This window comes from Lissotriton vulgaris, chromosome 1_2 (genome assembly GCF_964263255.1).
Source record: "Lissotriton vulgaris chromosome 1_2, aLisVul1.2, whole genome shotgun sequence".
In the NCBI taxonomy this organism is placed as follows: Eukaryota; Metazoa; Chordata; class Amphibia; order Caudata; family Salamandridae; genus Lissotriton; species Lissotriton vulgaris.
In genome coordinates this window covers 122,320,819-122,339,177 of record NC_141686.1, presented here as the reverse complement: position 1 = coordinate 122,339,177, position 18,359 = coordinate 122,320,819, and the positions used below count along the sequence as shown (strand labels likewise).

General features: G+C 47.7%; 1 protein-coding gene across 1 annotated transcript in view; it reads left to right on the top strand.

The window, feature by feature from the left end:
- The window catches only part of LOC147734664 (uncharacterized), a 5,992,067-nt gene that overhangs the window by 2,142,505 nt on the left and 3,831,203 nt on the right, over positions 1 to 18,359 (top strand). Inside the window, exon 12 of the mRNA XM_086952471.1 lies at positions 7,376 to 7,512. Within this exon, the coding sequence (XP_086808597.1) occupies positions 7,376 to 7,512 (137 nt within the window). The remainder of the gene's footprint in view (positions 1 to 7,375; positions 7,513 to 18,359) is intronic.

Below are 18,359 nucleotides of genomic sequence, written 5' to 3'. Positions count from 1 at the left end.
CACACAGACGGGTCCGTGGAGGCCTGTACGAGGAGGGAGAACGTTTGCCTGCTGTTTGGGACGCCCACGCACCTGACCGCCTCACACTGCTGGTTCCTCCCTGCCGGGACGCGAGAAGCAACAGTGCCGCAGGTAGCAGGAACTAGCATTCCCAGGGGGCACCGCTATCGCGCATAGGAGCGCGTCATCATCTAGCACCAGGCGGCGCTACAAAGCGGGTCTCCGCCCGACCAGAGGGGCGAACTGCAAAACCACACAGACGGGTCCGTGGAGGCCTGTACGAGGAGGGAGAACGTTTGCCTGCTGTTTGGGACGCCCACGCACCTGACCGCCTCACACTGCTGGTTCCTCCCTGCCGGGACGCGAGAAGCAACAGCGCCCCAGGTAGCAGGAACTAGCATTCCCAGGGGGCACCGCTATCGCGCATAGGAGCGCGTCATCATCTAGCGCCAGGCGGCGCTACAAAGCGGGTCTCCGCCCGCAACGCGGGACGCGAGCGGGACGCCCGGGGCGAAGCCCGGGCAAAGGGCGGGCCCTCTACGGCCCTCATCGGCTAGAAGAGGCCGGGCTGGGCCAGAGACCCTGGTACAAGGACCACGTAAGTAACTGTCTCTGTTGTGTGTCCACCTCGTGAACACCTCTTACCACTGAATGGCTGCTGCGGCTATAAGCCCTGCACTAGTGGGGTTGGACAAAAATATCATCAACCGAACACTGGATGACTATTTCCTCAAACCAGCCGTAGATGGTAATAAGAAGCTTTTGTTAGCCGAGAGGAAGGCAGACCGCCGTCGTTCTATTGAGCGCATAAAAAACAGAACATTTTCTGAACCTATAATGTCTGTTTCTTTAGACGACGATTTGATCAGCACCCCAGTAGACAACACCTTACTGACTTGCAGCGTACCCTTGCTCCTCCAAGAATGTTTAGCTCCGGCACTGTCACCCACTCAAACTCAAGAAACCATCTCTATAGTGACCACTGAACATAATACCATCCCTAAGATCCTAATATCCCCTACAATAAGGCCTGGTAAAGTCGTAAGAGGCAAAAACTCGAGGCTAGTGACAGATAAAACGCATGGGCCCCCTCCACCCAAAAGAAGAAGGAAAACCATAACAGCTAACAAGCCCAAAACAAGTCACACCGAGTTTGGTAAAAAGAAGAATACTGTTACAATACCATCAATGGGAGTTCCTGATACAAACCAAACCATAACAGTCAGCCCTACTTTACCGTTATCTTTACCTGAAGCATCTACAGATTCAGATTCTACTCTTATCCAGATGGAGGAGGACTTGCAACCCGCCACCCCCAAGTCGCTTCTGGACAATATTGAGTTGATTATACGTAGTTACATGCTTGCTTTGTCAGACAGATTTAGGGGGATGGAGGCACGTCTAGGTAAAATTGAGGGGGATTTGACTGTGTTAGGGAATTTTGTACGCCTACAAGGACAGTCTAAAGTACAGCACCAACAAGTCATCACAACAACCCAACCCCTCTTAAAAAATACTGTGGGTCCCACACTGTCTAAACCTAGCACAAGCAATAGCCAGGCAGCTGTAGTAACTTCAGCCACCCCTAATTCCTCCAATGTGGTACCGAAAGCACATGGCGGTAATACCTGTAAAAACTCTCTAACAACAGTCTCAACCGCTACACAGGGTAAACTTACTACCTTATTACCACCTAGCAAAACAACCACCTCCGCCAATATTCCATCCAGGGAACCTAGTACTCTCCCGGAAAGATCCCCTAGACCTGAAGGGAAGGAGAACAACTGGGGAAGAGGGGGCCAGTCTAGGACACCACCCACAGAACTTCCCCCAGAAGCATTACCGTATGTGGTCATACTCACTGGGGTCCCAGAACTGCCCAATGGTAAAAGAGAGGGATACTCACAATTAAAAAATAAAATAACGCATTTGCTCTCTCTTTATAGACCCAAACCCATTGCGATAAACGGTGAGATAGTCCATGTCCGGCGCCTGTCTTGGCTGGGGGGCAGAGCAAAGGACATTGGTGGCGATGTCGTGGTTATAAATTTTAGAGACAGGAAAGCCGTACAACATATCCTGAACTGGCCTTACGGAAATGAAAAGAACTGCATAGTACCACGCCCCCTGACATACTTTTACCCCAGATCCACTGTCTTCCCCCCACAATACTATAATAACAATACCTTTTCCTCTTCCCAGTTCCCTAACATCGAGTCCGCTCTAAACCCTGCATACATGCACCAACTGGCTCCACCACCAGCTATACACGGGTGGAATACCATACCTTTTAATCATAAAACAGGTTTCAATGGGAACATGTCAAATTTGTTACCATTTACGCCCCTAGAGCTTTCCAACAGGTTTATGGCCTTTAGCGGCCTAGAGGACTGCGATTGATGTCTAAGGAATGCAGAAGCTATGGGGGGTGGGGTAAGTGCTTCATGTACTTCAAGGTCACCTGTGAAGCTAGGGGGTCGCTGCTATGATAAAAATTCATACACTACTCAAACAATTGCTGTTAAAAACAGTAGTCCCCCTAAAGCACCACCTACAGTGTTCTCTGGGGAAATCGAGGTGCCCTTCACACCCCTACCAGATATAAGGCTAGTTAATAGCGATACATCCGAGCATCGGGAGTCAGATGCAGTGAGTACTGTGGGCCCGGTGGTGGCAGGCGCAGCGTTGCCTACATCAACATCCACCCAATTAATTAGAGAGTTTGTTACTTGCCCTGCCTTCAATGACAGTGTAAATTTAATCTCTTGGAATATTGCAGGCTTGGCAAATAAGCTACGAGATCCAGTATGGCTAACATTAATTAGAAAATTTAGCATTGTGTGTCTCCAAGAAACCTGGATAGAGGATAATAATGTTCATATGGAGGGTTTTCTAAGCTTTATTACTCCAGCAGTTGCCTCGACCAGGGGTAGAGCCAAGGGTGGCTTGGCCATCTTCATTAACCATGGTCTGCGATGTAATATAAGCAATTACCATAGTGTAAATTTGAATTTACAGAAGATTGATTTAAAAAATGGCAAGATTGTGTTGACACTGGTTAATTTTTATAATGCTAACAGTAGTAATGAAACTTGCAATATTGCCTCCCTAAATGATATTCTGAGCAAAAATGTTTACAATGTATCACAGCATTTGTTGATAGCAGGTGATTTTAATGTTCAACCATGTGGTAACCCAGCTAGTACGCCAATGGGGTCCTTAGGGTGTTATAATGAGGAAGGTTTTCACTTCTCCCACAGTAGGGGTGGCAAGAACCTAAACGACCTAATGAATGAACATAATTTGACTGTAGCTATGTCGTTGGTCCCCGATATAAAAATCTTTGACACCCCAACCTTTAAAGGGCACGGGCAGGGTTCCTTTATCGATCATATATTAATATCTCCAGATGCTGTTCAATGGGTCTTGCATTTTTCTATTCTCACCAGTATATACAGTGATCATAATCCCCTTGTTATAAACTTGGGTGGACCATTTATTGCAAAACGTCAGTCACGCTTCGATCACGGCATGTTAAGGTGCGTAAATGGCAGGCGTCGCATTAGATGGTCAATGGTAAATCAAGATACCCTGTATACTAACATAACCAGCGCATGTGAAGAGGAGCTGTCCGTATGTCTTTCACCTGATTCAATCCCCTCGAACATTCTGTCTAGGTTCGAGGGGCTGGTCGCCAAAATTGGCTCCATGCTCACAGCGCCAACAAAGGGTCATAGCGAGAATAACTCTAAATGGTTTGATCATAACTGCTCAAAGGCAAGCAGGGATCTGAAACTTGCATTAAAAACTAAATTCAGAGATCGTGAACTGATAAAAAATCTTCGCCTGGCCTATAGGAAAGTAATAGCCATTAGAAAAAAGGAAATTAAGGCAAACGTTATTGAATCCCTTTTAGACCCATCTGTGCTGGGGAATAGCAGCAAGTTCTGGCAAATAATTAACAAACCTGTGTTTGAAAATCCAAATGACACAGCCATTGGAACAAACATCCCAGAGGGGGAGTGGGTGTCCCATTTCAGTACAATTTTTAAGAGCAATGAGCAATGGGAAGTCTCTGACCTTTTAACTCCAACTGCGATTCCACTGTGTTTCACAGTACAAGAGACCGTTAGGGGAATACAAGGTCTAACCACCAACAAGGCCCCGGGTCCGGATGGATTGCCGCCGGACCTGTTTAAGTCTAGTATCCCTTTCTGGGCCCCGGTTCTCACGGCTGTAATAAATGCAGCGGTGACAACTGGATGCCCAAGAATTTGGGGTCTTTCGACTATAGTCCCCATTTTTAAGAAGGGCGACCGCAGTAGCCCGTTATGTTACAGGCCAATTTCTTTACTGAATTCAGTAGTTAAAGTGGTAGGGGGTGTAATTCTTAACAGGTTATCTACCTGGGCTAAAGAAAATAATATCCTTTCACCCATACAATACGGGTTCAGACCAGATCACTCGACCATTACGCAGTGTCTGAACCTATACCTTATTCTAAGTAAGTATACATTGGCGAGACAAGGCACTGTCTACATGGCCTTTATGGACTTGTCGTCCGCTTTTGACTGTGTAGACAGAAGCCTATTATGGGCCACCCTGCTGAGAATGGGTGTAGAGAGGAACCTTGTTAATTTCCTCGCGGATCTGCATACAGACACAAGGGCGAACGTCCGTTACTCTCAAGACCTTAACGTAACGGATGAATTTAAAATAAATCGGGGTGTCCGACAAGGTTGTATCTTGGCCCCTTTTTTATTCAACCTGTATATTAACGAACTGGAGGAATTCCTTTTACTTGTAGAAGCAGATTACCCCTTAGTCGAGCGCAAAGGGGTACCTGTATTACTCTACGCCGACGATGCTGTTCTTATTTCTAGAACAGCAATCGGCCTCCAGAAACTATTAAATTCCTTCCACAAATTTATGGAGTCACGTGGTTTAAGTATAAATAACTCCAAGTCCTTCGTTATGAAAGCAGGCAAGGGCATTCTGAAACCTGGCCATTTCAGTATAAATGGGGAGAAAATTCCATCAACCAACTCCTTCTCTTACCTCGGGGTCCTGTTAGATCACAAGTTATCATGGGGCCCAGCAGTCTCCAAAAAGAAGGGAGAAACAACAAGGGTCAATGCGGCCATCCTTGGCTTTGCAAAAAAAATCGGCAATTGCCCGTTGGCCGCATTGCTTAAATTGTACCAGGCAAAAAGCGTTGCTGTTGCCTGTTATGGGAGTGAGCTCTGGGGCTATCGCAAGATTAAAGACCTAGAGGTCGCAGAAAATAACTTCCTAAAAAAGATCCTAAGACTGCCCAGGGGTATCGGGAATTACTCAGTACACGAAGAGCTGGGGGTCCCCTATCTAGGTGACAGAATAGCAGTAAGCCCAGTCACATGTTGGTTGAAATGTTGACTAAACAATGAAATTCCATTAACACATGCCCTACTGAAAGAAGCTTTACAGCTAGATGGGCGATTTAAGGTACCGTGGGTAAAGTATATAAAGGACAGCCTAACGGCAATTGGTCGACAGGATCTGTTTTATGCCCCAAACACAATTAGAAAATCTGATGTGAGCCTGGTCAAGAATGCCATAGTTTTGTTAAGATGTACCGACAGAGAAGAGGCCGAGATACAGAAGGTCAGTGTTAGGAAACATCTATTGTTAAAAACATGCTTGCAAACAGAACCTTACCTGACATGGCCTATGTCTAGCTATGAACGGTTTCTGCTAACAAGGTTCCGCTTTGACCTCTATCATCTCCTATTGGCATTCCCAAGTGGTGCTCAACGGGGCGAAGTGTTGCCAGCTTGTGGCTGCGACGGAAAGTCTCCTCAAGATCTGGCACACTTCCTTTTTATTTGCCCCTATTACTCTACTCCACGGAAATTATACCTTAAACCGTGCCTTAAAAAAATGAGTTTCACACAAATTAAACCCGCACTTTATTACCTACAACTACTGAATATTGACTGTACTTTGTTTGTATGTAACTTTTTAAAAAAAGCCATCTGCTTCAGGAAAAGCATGGATGGCTAACCATGCTGCAAAAAATTGCTGGTGCTTTTTAAGATCACAGTTATTTATATTTTTAACCATATATTGCCCATGCTCCTATTGTCTGATATATTGTACTGTTTACTGTGTCATTATTTGCCATTTGAAAATGAATTGTGTGTAATGTTTTTAACTGTGTGCTTATAAAATGCACTTTTATGATTGTAAAACCTACAATCGAATAAAGATTGTGAATTGAATTGGTGATTTGTAACTCTTATGTGTGCTGCATTGTGCAGCACACATAGAAGTTGCAAACCGTCATTTTTTAATGATTGCTTACATGCAGGAAGGTGTTCTTCCCTGCATATAAACAATCATTCAGGGCGTTTTGCTGTTTCTTTGTGTGCTGTACAATGAGGTACAAATAGAAACAGAAAAAAGCGGAGATATAAAGCTTTTCTTCTTACCCTGGTCTAAATTTTGGCACTGCCCTATATTTATCACACCCTTGTAAATATTGGGCAGGGCCAAAATCAATGAGTGTTGCGGCAGAACACCATCCGCAACACCCATGGTCCACCCCTTTCACGCTAAGTATAGCCTGAAAGGGTGACTAATGTACAAGGTGGTGTTAAGCCATGTTAAGATGCTTAACACTGCCTTGTAAATAAGGCAAAGCCCCTATCGCTACAGGAACATCGTAAAAAGTGATGTTCCAGCGGCGAAAAGGCTTGGGAATATGCCACATTGCTTTTAACCGTACCAATGGAAAACATTTAAGGTTTCACCGTAATTAAGTATTTTTTTTAAATTTGAAGGTATCATTCTGTGAAGTTTTGATGTCCTTTTCCAATGAGAGCCCGCTTCAATGGCATTTTTACATAAACTCGGTTGGAGGCTGAGTTTGTTTCAGCCATTTGTATTGATTTCTATTCCTTAGGTGTCAGTCCCTGTATTGTAAGGAACTCAATTGAGTACTGTTGTTATGCTTAACACTGGTACTTGATGAGGCTTTTTGAATTTCATTTGCACTTGTATTTTGTCTCAAATCTATGCTATCACATTTGACCTTCAGTCTTCTCTCTCAGGCCAATGTATTACCTTCCATACATACTTCTATGTCACCCTCCCTTAAACCCCCTGCTATTTATGTCTTCTTTGTTTCACACTTTTACACTACTATAGTTTTTCTTAATCTCATTTGCATCTGCCAATAATTGCTCATCTCTGACGTACCCTTCACCATTTTATTCCTTTGTTTTCCTTATCTCCTTTCTGCCCTCCATTTAACTCATCCCCGCTTCAGAAGTTCCTTTCTTTTCACAGATTTGTTTCCTATTCATCTCTTGTTTCTCATTTCGACTTTTTGCAGCTCCCTACACTATAATAACATTCCCTTTCCTGTTTGCTGTGATGTTCGGGGACTGTGGCCATGGAATCATCATGCTGACTTTTGCGGTCTGGATGGTCCTGAACGAGAACGTACTTACAAAGAGTATCGCAGATGAAGTGAGTTTTGAAACTTAGCTACCTCTCTGTTTTTACGTAGTGGTTTCCATGTATGTTTCACTAAATCTAGTAATAATTCAATGTACCTAAAATATATGCTTTTTCGTTGACCAGAGTATAAGACATGTAAATTCTCTTCCAATAATTTCTCGAGATAGTAAGTGAGAATTCCTTTTAATGTAAATTTGTGATGGTATATTGCAGTGAGCTTTTCTTTCAGTTTGAAATCACTCCTTTCACCTCCTTGTATATTGTATTCTCAGGCAACATAGTGAGCACTGTGATATGCCTACATGATCTCATCTCTGTCTTCCTTGTTCCTGTCTAAACAATAGGTGTACGCAAAGCTCCCACACACAATAAGGGTCTCATACAAGAGGTATTTCTCTCCTTTACCTGGTTGTGACCTACCTTTTTTACATAGCATTCTTATCTTGTAGAGGATTTCCTTTTATAGTCATATATCTTCTTAAGTGAAGAAGTTTAGCTTTCTTCAAGAAGGCCTGCAGAGTCACTTAAGAAAGAAAATTATGCAGCCTATAGCGCTAGCCTACAATGACCCAATTCTTCATCTTGTATTTAAAAAGGAGGCCTTCAGAATGATCATTATATATAATTTCATGATGTTTTAGTACAACTACAGAAATATCTTTCACAGACCCTTTTAGGTAGAGCATAGAGATGAAGGAGAGCAAGACAGTGTAGTTGTTATATGACTTAAAAATAGAGAATGTGCCTTTAGGGACCATGGGACCACCAATAGTCCATCATGCAGATCAGGTTGCAGGTGCTTAGGTTCTTTTTTCCCACTCCTGCTGACAGGTGTTGGGACTGCCAAACTCCTAATGCAAGTGTTTGGACCTTTCAAATTAGTGGAGCGAGTAGCCTTTAGGACTATGCGCTGCCCCCCAGGAAACTGCTTGATGTTTACCCTTCCGGTATGTCCCTTACCTCGTTCCTGACTGATTGACTAAGGATATTTGTAGAGCGCACTATTGCCGAGGCGTCTTGGTGCTAGATAATGTGGAGCTGGGACAGCCTAAAAAGGTTAGATTTGTGTGAAGAGCCAGGTTTTTATCCTTTTCCTAAAAAGAGTGCGGCAAGACTGGAGTCGCAATTGGATGGGGAGGGAGTTCCATAATTTGGCTGCTTGGAACGAAAAACATTTACCTCCCCATCTTACTCTTTTTCTCTTTGGAAGAAGTACTAGTCCAGTATCAGTGGATCTCAGGCGACGCAGTGGGACGTAGCAGGGAAATAAGGATTGTATGTCTGTCGCCCCTCCTCCGTAGAGGGCTTTGTCCACTCGGCAAAGAGGTTTAAACTCCACCTGCCTTCTCACTCGAAACCAGTAAAGTTGTTTTATACTGGCAGAAGTGGAATGATGCTTGGGTAAACCAAGCAGTACTGGCTCTGCTGCATTGCAGTGACTGAAGTTTAGTGAGCTGTTTTACTCCAGCGCCTAAATGGAGGACATTACAGTAGTCTATTCTTGATAGAACTAACGCCCCTACCACCGTTTTCCTCAAAGAGAACGGAATGAATGGAAGAATCTTACGTAGGATCCTCAACGTAAAAGAGCAGGCTGAGGCCACTTGGTTTATTTGGGGGGCAAATGTTAGATCATTGTAGATCAGAAAACCGAGATTTCTAACCTTAGACACTGGAACCGGACAGGTTCCGGCTTCGGTGGGCCAAAATAATTGGCTCCAAATTGAAGGTTTCTGACCAAATTCTAAGATCTCGTTTTTTTCGAGGTTGAGTTTCAGAAAATTTGTGTTCATCCATGACACCAGTGAGGAAAGACAGTTGTAAAACCTCTCAGCTGACATGTCCCCATTTTGCGTGACAGGCACCACTAGCAGTGTGTCATCAGTGTAAGACACGAGCACTAGACCATGACTTTTGATTAGTCTGGGTAGCAGTGCCACATAAATATTGAACATGGTCAGGGACATGGCCGAGCCCTCGGGGACTCCACCCAGGAGAATGAATCGTTCCGACCTAAATCCCTCCCAGTGTATTATTTGGTCCCTGGAGGACAGAAACGATGTTAGAAGGGCCAGAGTCTCACCACTGACACCGACGGCCTGCAGCCTATTTACTAATACTGTATGATTTACGGTATCAAAGGCTGTCATGAGGTCTAACAGTATCAGGGCCTCCCACCACCCCTGTCAATCACCTTACAGATCTCCTCTGAAGCATGATCAGAGCTGACTCTGTGGATCAGATCGGCATCTTTGGGCTTCTGCATTCCTGTATCCTTGTTGCGTTGTCTTTGGCTTCCAGGATTTTTGCCACCGTGATTTCCTGGTGCTAGCGTCGGGTCGCATTGGAATTCTGAACCTTCTCAGCATTCTTCAGAAAGGTTCTTCATCAAATAACCTGTGCAAGTAAAATAAAAAAGGAAAACCTTGTACTGGATGGTAACGCGCTATGTTGCTAATTATCCGTTTACTTTACTTATCTGATTTTTCCTCAGTTTTCCTTGTCCTGAAGGCTGGTTGTTGGAAACCGTAAACTACCAAGTATTTTCTATGCAATAGGTCTCACATTTGCGAGATTTAGAGCCATTGGCTTTGTGAATGACAAGGTCTTACATCCTATCCATAAAATGTCAGGTTTTGTTTGAGTACGCGTTATTAAAAATAAGCGATACATAAACCTGAGTGTATTATACATGACATAAAAAATAAATGCTAAATAACAAATTCGAATATTCTTTAACCATTTAGCACATCTAAAATAAGCAAACCAGACCAATGTGTCCTTGGAAGAAGATCCATAACAATGCAAAAAAAAAAAAGGATTGATAGGAGAAGTGCTTGCAGGTTCCTGGGGTGGGGGGAAGGGGGTGCATGAAAAGATGTTTAAATAAAGCATGTTTAGATGTGAGGATGATCTGGCTGGGGTTGATTGGGAGCGGGAAGAAGTGATAGAGGAAGTGAAAACTAAAACAAGAGCATTAGGTGGAATGCTAAAAGCAACAACATTCACAGTCACTTTCCAGCATAAATAAATACTTACAAAAGATAAGGAAGCTTGTTTGTGCGTCTTTCGTTTAACAGATCTGAGCGCTACCCGGGAGTGCTTGTACTTCTATGCTTTGCCCACATATATGAGGTGGAGGCATGGAAAAACCCACATTATTTGAGGAGAGGATTGTTTCATATTCTAAGTTCAGTGCACAAATATTTTGGGAAAGTGTTTGTGCTCATCAAAAGGTTAAAAAAAATACATCAATGGACCTGCACAACAGGCACTGAGAAAGGATACCATTCATCAATTTCAAAGGATGGCAAAGACGTCGTGATCCATGGATTGACAACACAAGAAGAGGAAGGAAAAGCTTTGAATCGGAAATCAATCAAATGAGAATGACAGTAAAACCATCCAATGATAAATTAACAGAAAAGGTCTACCCACAACAGACCGCTAAAGATGCTAAAGATGTCAGCACGGAGCGGAGCCTGTAGGGCCCAGAAGTCCTGCTCGGAGTTCTTTTATTGTGGAATCAACAAAACCTTTACATTCAACTGGAGCAACACAACAGTAATACATTCCCTTGATCGTTCTGCGGGCCAGATCGCTCCTCACGCCACACAGCTCCACCAGTTGTGGCCGTGCCTGCCCCACTGCCGGCTCCTGTTAGAGTAAGTTCTCCGCCTCTATTGTGCCCACTGTGTTAACTTTGCCGTTTTTCTCCCCTGTATTCCATTGCTTGTATTTTGATTTTCTGACTCATTTCTGCTGTGCACCACCTGGTTCATTGTCTCCCCCTCTTTCCTCTGTACCCCGCCCCTCCCGCCGCTGCTCTCCTGCGGCCCTGCTCCCCTTTTGCTTTTTGTTTCCCACGCCCAACCAACCGCCCCGCTCCCGCCTCTCAGCTGCTCCTCCCTCCCTCTCCACCATATATGGAGGCTGCTGCGCGGCCCGTCCGCGCCTGGACCGCGCCCAGCGCCAGGACCCCTGGACCCTGCGAACACCTCAACGCCAGACTCAGCTAAGATGACAGCACCCTCCACACACTCAACGCCGGCCGATACCATACCTGCTTCCAGGCCACCCCAAAACGGACCCACGGACCTTTCTCCTGCCACACGTGCAGCTTCACCTGCGACAAAACCCCCAAACCTCCAAAGACCGCACCCAACCACCTCCACTGCATACTCCTCAACACCCTCTCTGCAAGCAATCACACTGTCGAGCTCTGCGATCTGCTCGCCACCTCCGCCCCAGACGTTGCTTTCCGGACCCAGACCTGGTGGAACGACTCCTCGGCACCCGACATCGCCATAGCCATCCCGGACGGCTATAGGATCACACGCAGGGACCGAGCCAACGGAATAGGAGGAGGAATAGCCATTGTCCACAAGTCCACCCTCAAAGTGTCCACCCACGCGGACGACACCCTCAAGACCGCCGAACACCTGCACTTCCGGATTCACACCCACCCTAACACCACCCTCAGAGGAACACTCGTCTACAGACCCCCCGTACCCTGGGCACCGTTCAGCGACTTTATCGCCGACCTCGCCAGCACCAACTCATTCGCCTCCACGGACTACATCTTCCTCGGGGACCTGAACTTCCACCTCGAGAACGACGCCAACTCCGCCACCCTGATCGACAACCTTGCCAACCTCGGCCTCAGATAACTTGTCACCGCACCCACCCACGCTTCCGGCCACACACTGGACCCCATCTTCTCTACAAGCACCCACGTCACCTTCAACCACACCACCGAACTCCACTGGACCGACGACCGCTGCATCCATTTCACATTCAAGAAACCAACCCACACCACCTCACCCAACAACTGCTCCGTCGCTACTGGAGCAAATTCACCGAAGATCAGCTGACCACCGCCATCGCCCAGAACCCACTCCACCAACACAGACGCCGCCGCCCGCAACCTCAGGCTGTGGATCCAAGACTGCGCCAACACCCTCGCACCGATCAAGAAACACTTCATCAAACATCCCAGCAAGAAAGCCACCTGGTTCACCGACGAGCTCCTGACCTCCAAACGCGCCTCCCGGAAACTGGAGAAGAAATGGCTCCATGAACGCACACCAGACAGCCACACAGCCCACAAGGATGCCACCCGCAGACATCACCCCCTCATTAGACAAACCAAGAGATCTTCCTTCAAAGACCACCTGCATAGCAACTCACACAACAGAAAGAGCTCTTCAGCATTGTGAAGGAACTCTCCAAACCCAGCGCCAACACCAACGACATTCCGCCCTCACAAGAACTGTGCAACTCACTGGCCACCTTCTTCCAACGTAAGATTGCTGACATCCACGGCAGCTTCAACACCACAACCACCCCGACAACATCATGCCCCACCCTTACGAACACCACCTGCACCAACCACCTGACCTCCTGGCTCAAAGTCAACGAGGACGAGACACGCAAGGTCATGAACTCCATCCACTCAGGATCACCGTCAGACCCATGCCCACACCACGTGTTCAACAAAGCCGATGCAGCCATCGCACCCCAACTACGGAAGGTCATCAACATCTCCTTCGAAAAAGCGACATTCGCAGAAAGCTGGAAGCATGCCGAAATCAACGCCCTCCTCATGATGCCCGAGGCGGACCCCAAGGACCTCAAGAACTTCCGGCCCATCTCCATGCTCCCATTCCAGGCGAAGGTCATCGAGAAAATCGTCAACACGCAGCTGGCCCGCCACCTCGAAGACAACAACATCTTGGACCCGGCCCAATCTGGATTCAGACGAAACCACAGCACCGAGACAGACAACATTAGGCGCCAACTCGACAACGGCGAAACATGTCAAGTCAAGTCAAGTCAAGTCAAGTCAAGTCAAAATTTGTATAGTGCACTACTCACCCGGAGGGTCTCAAGGCGCTTGTGAGGGGTTGTTACTTATCAAATCGCCAAGTTTTGAGTCATTTTCTGAAGGAGAGGTGGTTCTGTATAAGGCGGAGGTGGGTTGGGAGAGAGTTCCAGGGTTTGGCCGCCAGGTAGGAGAAAGATCTTCCTCCCATGGTGGTTTTACGGATACGTGAAATCGTGGCGAGGGCTTGATTGGACGATCGTAGTTGGCGGGTGGGGGTGTAAAAGGTCAGGCGCGTGTTGAGGTATTTGGGTCCTAGGTCGTAGAGGGCTTTGTGTGCGTGGGTGAGAAGACGGAACGTTATTCTCTTGTTGACGGGGAGCCTATGAAGGTCTCTCAGGTGACCAGAAATGTGGTCGTGGCGGGGTATGTCTAGGATGAGTCTGGCGGAGGCGTTCTGAATGCGTTGGAGTTTTTTCTGTAATTTGGCTGTGGATCCAGTGTAGAGGGTGTTTCCGTAGTCCAGTCGGCTTGTGACAAGTGCTTGAGTGACCGTCTTTCTTGTTTCGGTGGGGATCCATCGGAAGATCTTTTTGAGCATGCGTAGGATGTTAAAGCATGATGATGAGATGGCGTTGACTTGTCTGGTCATCGAGAAGGAGGAGTGTAGAATGAATCCCAGGTTGCAAGCATGGTCCGTTGGTTGTGGCGCGCTGCCTAGGGCTGGTGGCCACCATGAGTCATCCCAAGCGGAGGGTGATGATCCTAAGATGAGGACTTCCGTCTCGTCTGAATTTAGTTTTAAGCGGCTGTTCTTCATCCATTCGGCTACGTCTTTCATCCCTTCGTGTAGGTTGGTTTTGGCGGTGTTTGGGTCTTTGGTGAGGGAGAGGATCAGCTGTGTGTCGTCAGCGTAGGAGATGATGTTGAGGTTGTGTTGACGTGCGATGGATGCAAGGGGGCTCATGTAGACGTTGAAGAGAGTGGGGCTGAGCGAGGAGCCTTGGGGAACGGCACAGATTACTTTGGTGGCTTCTGATCTGAAAGGGGGGAGGCGGACTCTCTGGGTTCTTCCGGCGAGGAACGATATGATCCAATCCAATGCTTTTCCTTGTATTCCGATGTTGTTAAGGCGTTGTATAAGGGTGCTATGACAGACCGTGTCAAACGCTGCGGAGAGGTCCAGGAGGATGAGGGCAGCTGTTTCCCCGTTGTCGAGTAGTGATCGGATGTCGTCTGTGGCTGCGATGAGGGCGGTCTCGGTGCTGTGTTTTGCTTGGAAACCGGACTGTGAGGGGTCGAGGGAGCCGTTAGACTCGAGGAAGGCGGCGAGCTGATTGTTGACGGCCTTCTCTATGACTTTGGCAGGGAAAGGGAGGAGCGAGATGGGGCAGTAGTTCTTAAGTTCAGTGGGGTCTGATGTAGGTTTCTTCAGGAGGGCACTGAGTTCGGCATGCTTCCAGCTTTCCGGGAAGGTAGCGGTGTTGAGGGAGCAGTTGATGATATTCCGGTGGTGGGGTGCGATGATGGAGTCGGCCTTGTTAAAGATGTGGTGGGGGCATGGGTCGGTTGGTGATCCGGAGTGAATGGAGTTCATGAAGCGGATGGTGTCTTCGGTGCTGATCGGGTTCCCGGCGTCAAGGGTGGTGGTGGGGAGCTTCAGTTCGGTGGTAAGGGGGGTGGACTGGTCGCCGAAGCTGTTATGTATGTCAGCGATTTTACTGTGGAAGAACGAGGCTAGAAGTCGCAGAGGCCTTGAGAGGGAGTGATGTTGTTGGTGTCGGCTATGGGATTGGTAAGCTCTTTGACGATGCTGAAGAGTTCCTTGCTGTTGTGGGCGTTGTTGTCGAGTCGCTCCTTGAATGCTAATTTGTTGGTGGATCGGATCAGCTGGTGGTGTTTGCGGGTGGTCTCCTTGAGGGCGGTCATGTTGTCTGTGGTTGGGTTTCTTCGCCAGGCTTTTTCGAGGGTGCGGCAGTTCTTTTTGGAGTTCTTGAGGTCGTTGTAGGAGAGTAGGGTCTGCTATCCTATGGTCACCCCAAATTTTTGCTTTTTGCTTCACTGGTTTATGACTTAATGTGGCTGTGGGCCTGCTAATCAGACCCACAGCCTGCTGTTCTCTCTCTAAATTACTGCCAATGCACTTTAGGTGCATTACGAATTGGAACTGGTTCACCTTATTGGCCCCTGTAACAGTGTACCCTAGGTACCCAGGGCATAGGTGTTTCCAAGGCCTACCAGGGGCTGCAGCATGTATTGTGCCACCCCTGGCCTGGCCTCCATATTTGACACAACTGGCTGATCACTCAGCTGGGGTAAGTTGGTGTAATCACCTCTTACTTAGGTACAGTATGCCTGTGCCTAACCCTAAACTGGACACATATGTTCCTATCAGCCACTCCTATGGAAGGCCTCATCAATCCTGGAGGCAGAGTGCTTGGAAATATGTGAGATGGTGCTCTAGCATGAGCTGAGCCTGTCTGCAGCTGTTGGGAACCACTCCCTAAGCTGTTCCGGGATATTGCCATACCATATACTCTTAAGTGCATTATAATCCTCGCGGTTATTTGCTATCTTTGGTTTGGCTTTATCAAAACATGTCGAGTAAGGTGTCATACGAATTGGAATACTATCCCCTCGACAGTTCTGTCGACGGGGATAGCATTCCATCCTTCTAGAGGGACACAACATGTGTGTAGCCTTAACCCCGGTTAAAGTTAAACAGAGCCTCAGCATCACAAAATGGATGCTGCCACCACAGACACAAGTCTGGCCTCCTGCTGATGACCGAAACACGGCAGATGGTGGCCTGGACAAAGGGTTTCCTGCCTTGGGAGGTGCGAGCACCACCCCAGACAGGGTTTTGTGTATTGGGTAGGACAGGGCTGAATAGAATCAGACATGCCCGGGGCACACAAGGTGTCCCCGTGCATAGGCCAGTCCAAACCGGTCCTGGGACTTTCCAGACCCAGGGCTGGCGAGGAGCTGGACAAAGGAAAGGGGGTGTAACCGCCCCCTTCCTGGTTCCTCCCAGAGGAGGGACCTAGTAGGTGATCCACCCCTCAGATTGGGAATAAGAGTGGGAGCAGTGCCATTGCACAGCAGATCATCCTGAATCAACTTTAAACAAAGAAGAAGACTGGACTTCGACATTCTGCCGCTCAGAAGACTGAAGAGAATCTCCCTTGTGGCCTAGGAGTGGCCACCCTGTGAACACAGGTACCAACCAGCAACTCGACGTCTGCTTTGCCGCCGCCTCCCGCCGGAGCCTGAGCCCAGAGCCCGACAAGAACCAGACTCCCAGACCTCTCAGAGCCCGATCCACAGTTCCTGCAAAGAAGGGACCCGTGGAGGCACCGAGTGACGTGGGACCGGACCTCTTGGAAGACATTTGAAAAGCTGACTGCGCAGCTTCTGAGGCATCCTCGACGTTGTGCTTTGGGGACTGAGAACCCCCACCACCGAGCAGCCCTTGCACCGAAGATCAGCCCTCCAGCATCTCCACGATCTGCGTGGGGCCCTTTTGCATTGTGCCACTTGACGCGCCATCCCGGCCACTAGCCACGTGGTCAGCGGCCATCTTGGCGACGAAAACGACGATTTACACAGCAGGTCTGGTTGCTCCAGACCTACCCAAGCTCCTGTAAAAAGGAGCACCCGCTCTGACCTTGCTGGTTGGAGTGTTAAGCATCTTTCAACTTCTGCGTGGCTTGCATTTGCCAAGGCCTGTTTGCTCCGATCAAGTTGCCGACACCGCCAACAGCGAGAAGCCTGCGTGGGACAGCTCGTGACCGACTCCTGGACGTCCTTGACCCCCGGTGTCCACGTGGCTGCAAAGAGAAGCTACCCGACAACGCCTGTTTGCACCCGACATCGCCTGGTTCCAATCTGGTTCCACGGTAGTCACTGGCTAGTGACTTTGAACACTGTCCCCTCTGCTTTCAGGTCTTCACATCTTCAGATCCACCCTTGGATCCACCGGAACTCTTCACATCGAGCCGCCTGCAGCATCTTCAGCTCCAAGCACCATCGACCAGCGTGACGAAACCCGACACTACTTCGACCCTGTGCACCCGCTTCCTGTGGGTGAGGTAACTCAGCTCCGCCGGTGTTCCTACACTGGTACACATCTCAAGGGCCTGTGTCTTAAGTTTCAGCTCCATAGGTCACTCGGAAGGTTCCTAACTTTCTAACTTTGTACTTTTTACGCACCATAGACTTTGCATTGGAAAGTGCGTGCACTTTGAACACTGCACCCGAGTCCCGCGGGCCTTTCCCGACTTAGTCACTGCTAGTCTCGACTAGCTCCAGCGATTCCCAAGGCCCTAGGCCTGTTCTCTTTCCTATTGGTATCTCTCATACCACTTTCTTAGTATATGGTTTAGGTGGCCCCTAGGGCTCATCCATATTGTGCAACTTTTGTGTATTTTAAACTGTCTTGTGATTTAATGCTTGTGCTTCTGTGCTCATAAAGAGTCCAGGGTATTTTATAGTTAATAAATCAATATATATTTTCAATATATATCTGTGTGGTGTCCCTTTCATTTGGTATTCAAGGGGGTTGTGTATGGTATAACAGCTGGCTTCACATGCCTTTCAGAGTTTAGCCTAAGACTGCTTTGTCCACGTTACCACTAGGATAACTGCTCTACAAGGTTGAATTACAACCAATCATCATAAGGGTTGCTTGGCATGGTACAAAGTGATCACTAGAATTAGTGAGCATTATATACCAGGCCAACTTCTCACAGTCGTCATTGAACCAAGAGGCTTTTTTGCTACCTGGCTTGTTGTATTGCTTTTTCAGGGGAGCTATTTCGTCGGCTCAGCGGGTGATCCATTGTGCGAGATTGATGGCTGTTTGATTTGGGTTCGATGATTTGGCGAGAGGGTTTTGATTTAGCGATGTGGTGAGCTGGTCGGTGGTAAGTTTGTTCCAGTTTCTGTGGGGGACTTGTTGTGGGTGGTGGTGGGTCGTGGTCTTTCTGAAGTTGAAATGTATGCAGCTGTGGTCCGTCCAGTGGAGTCCTGT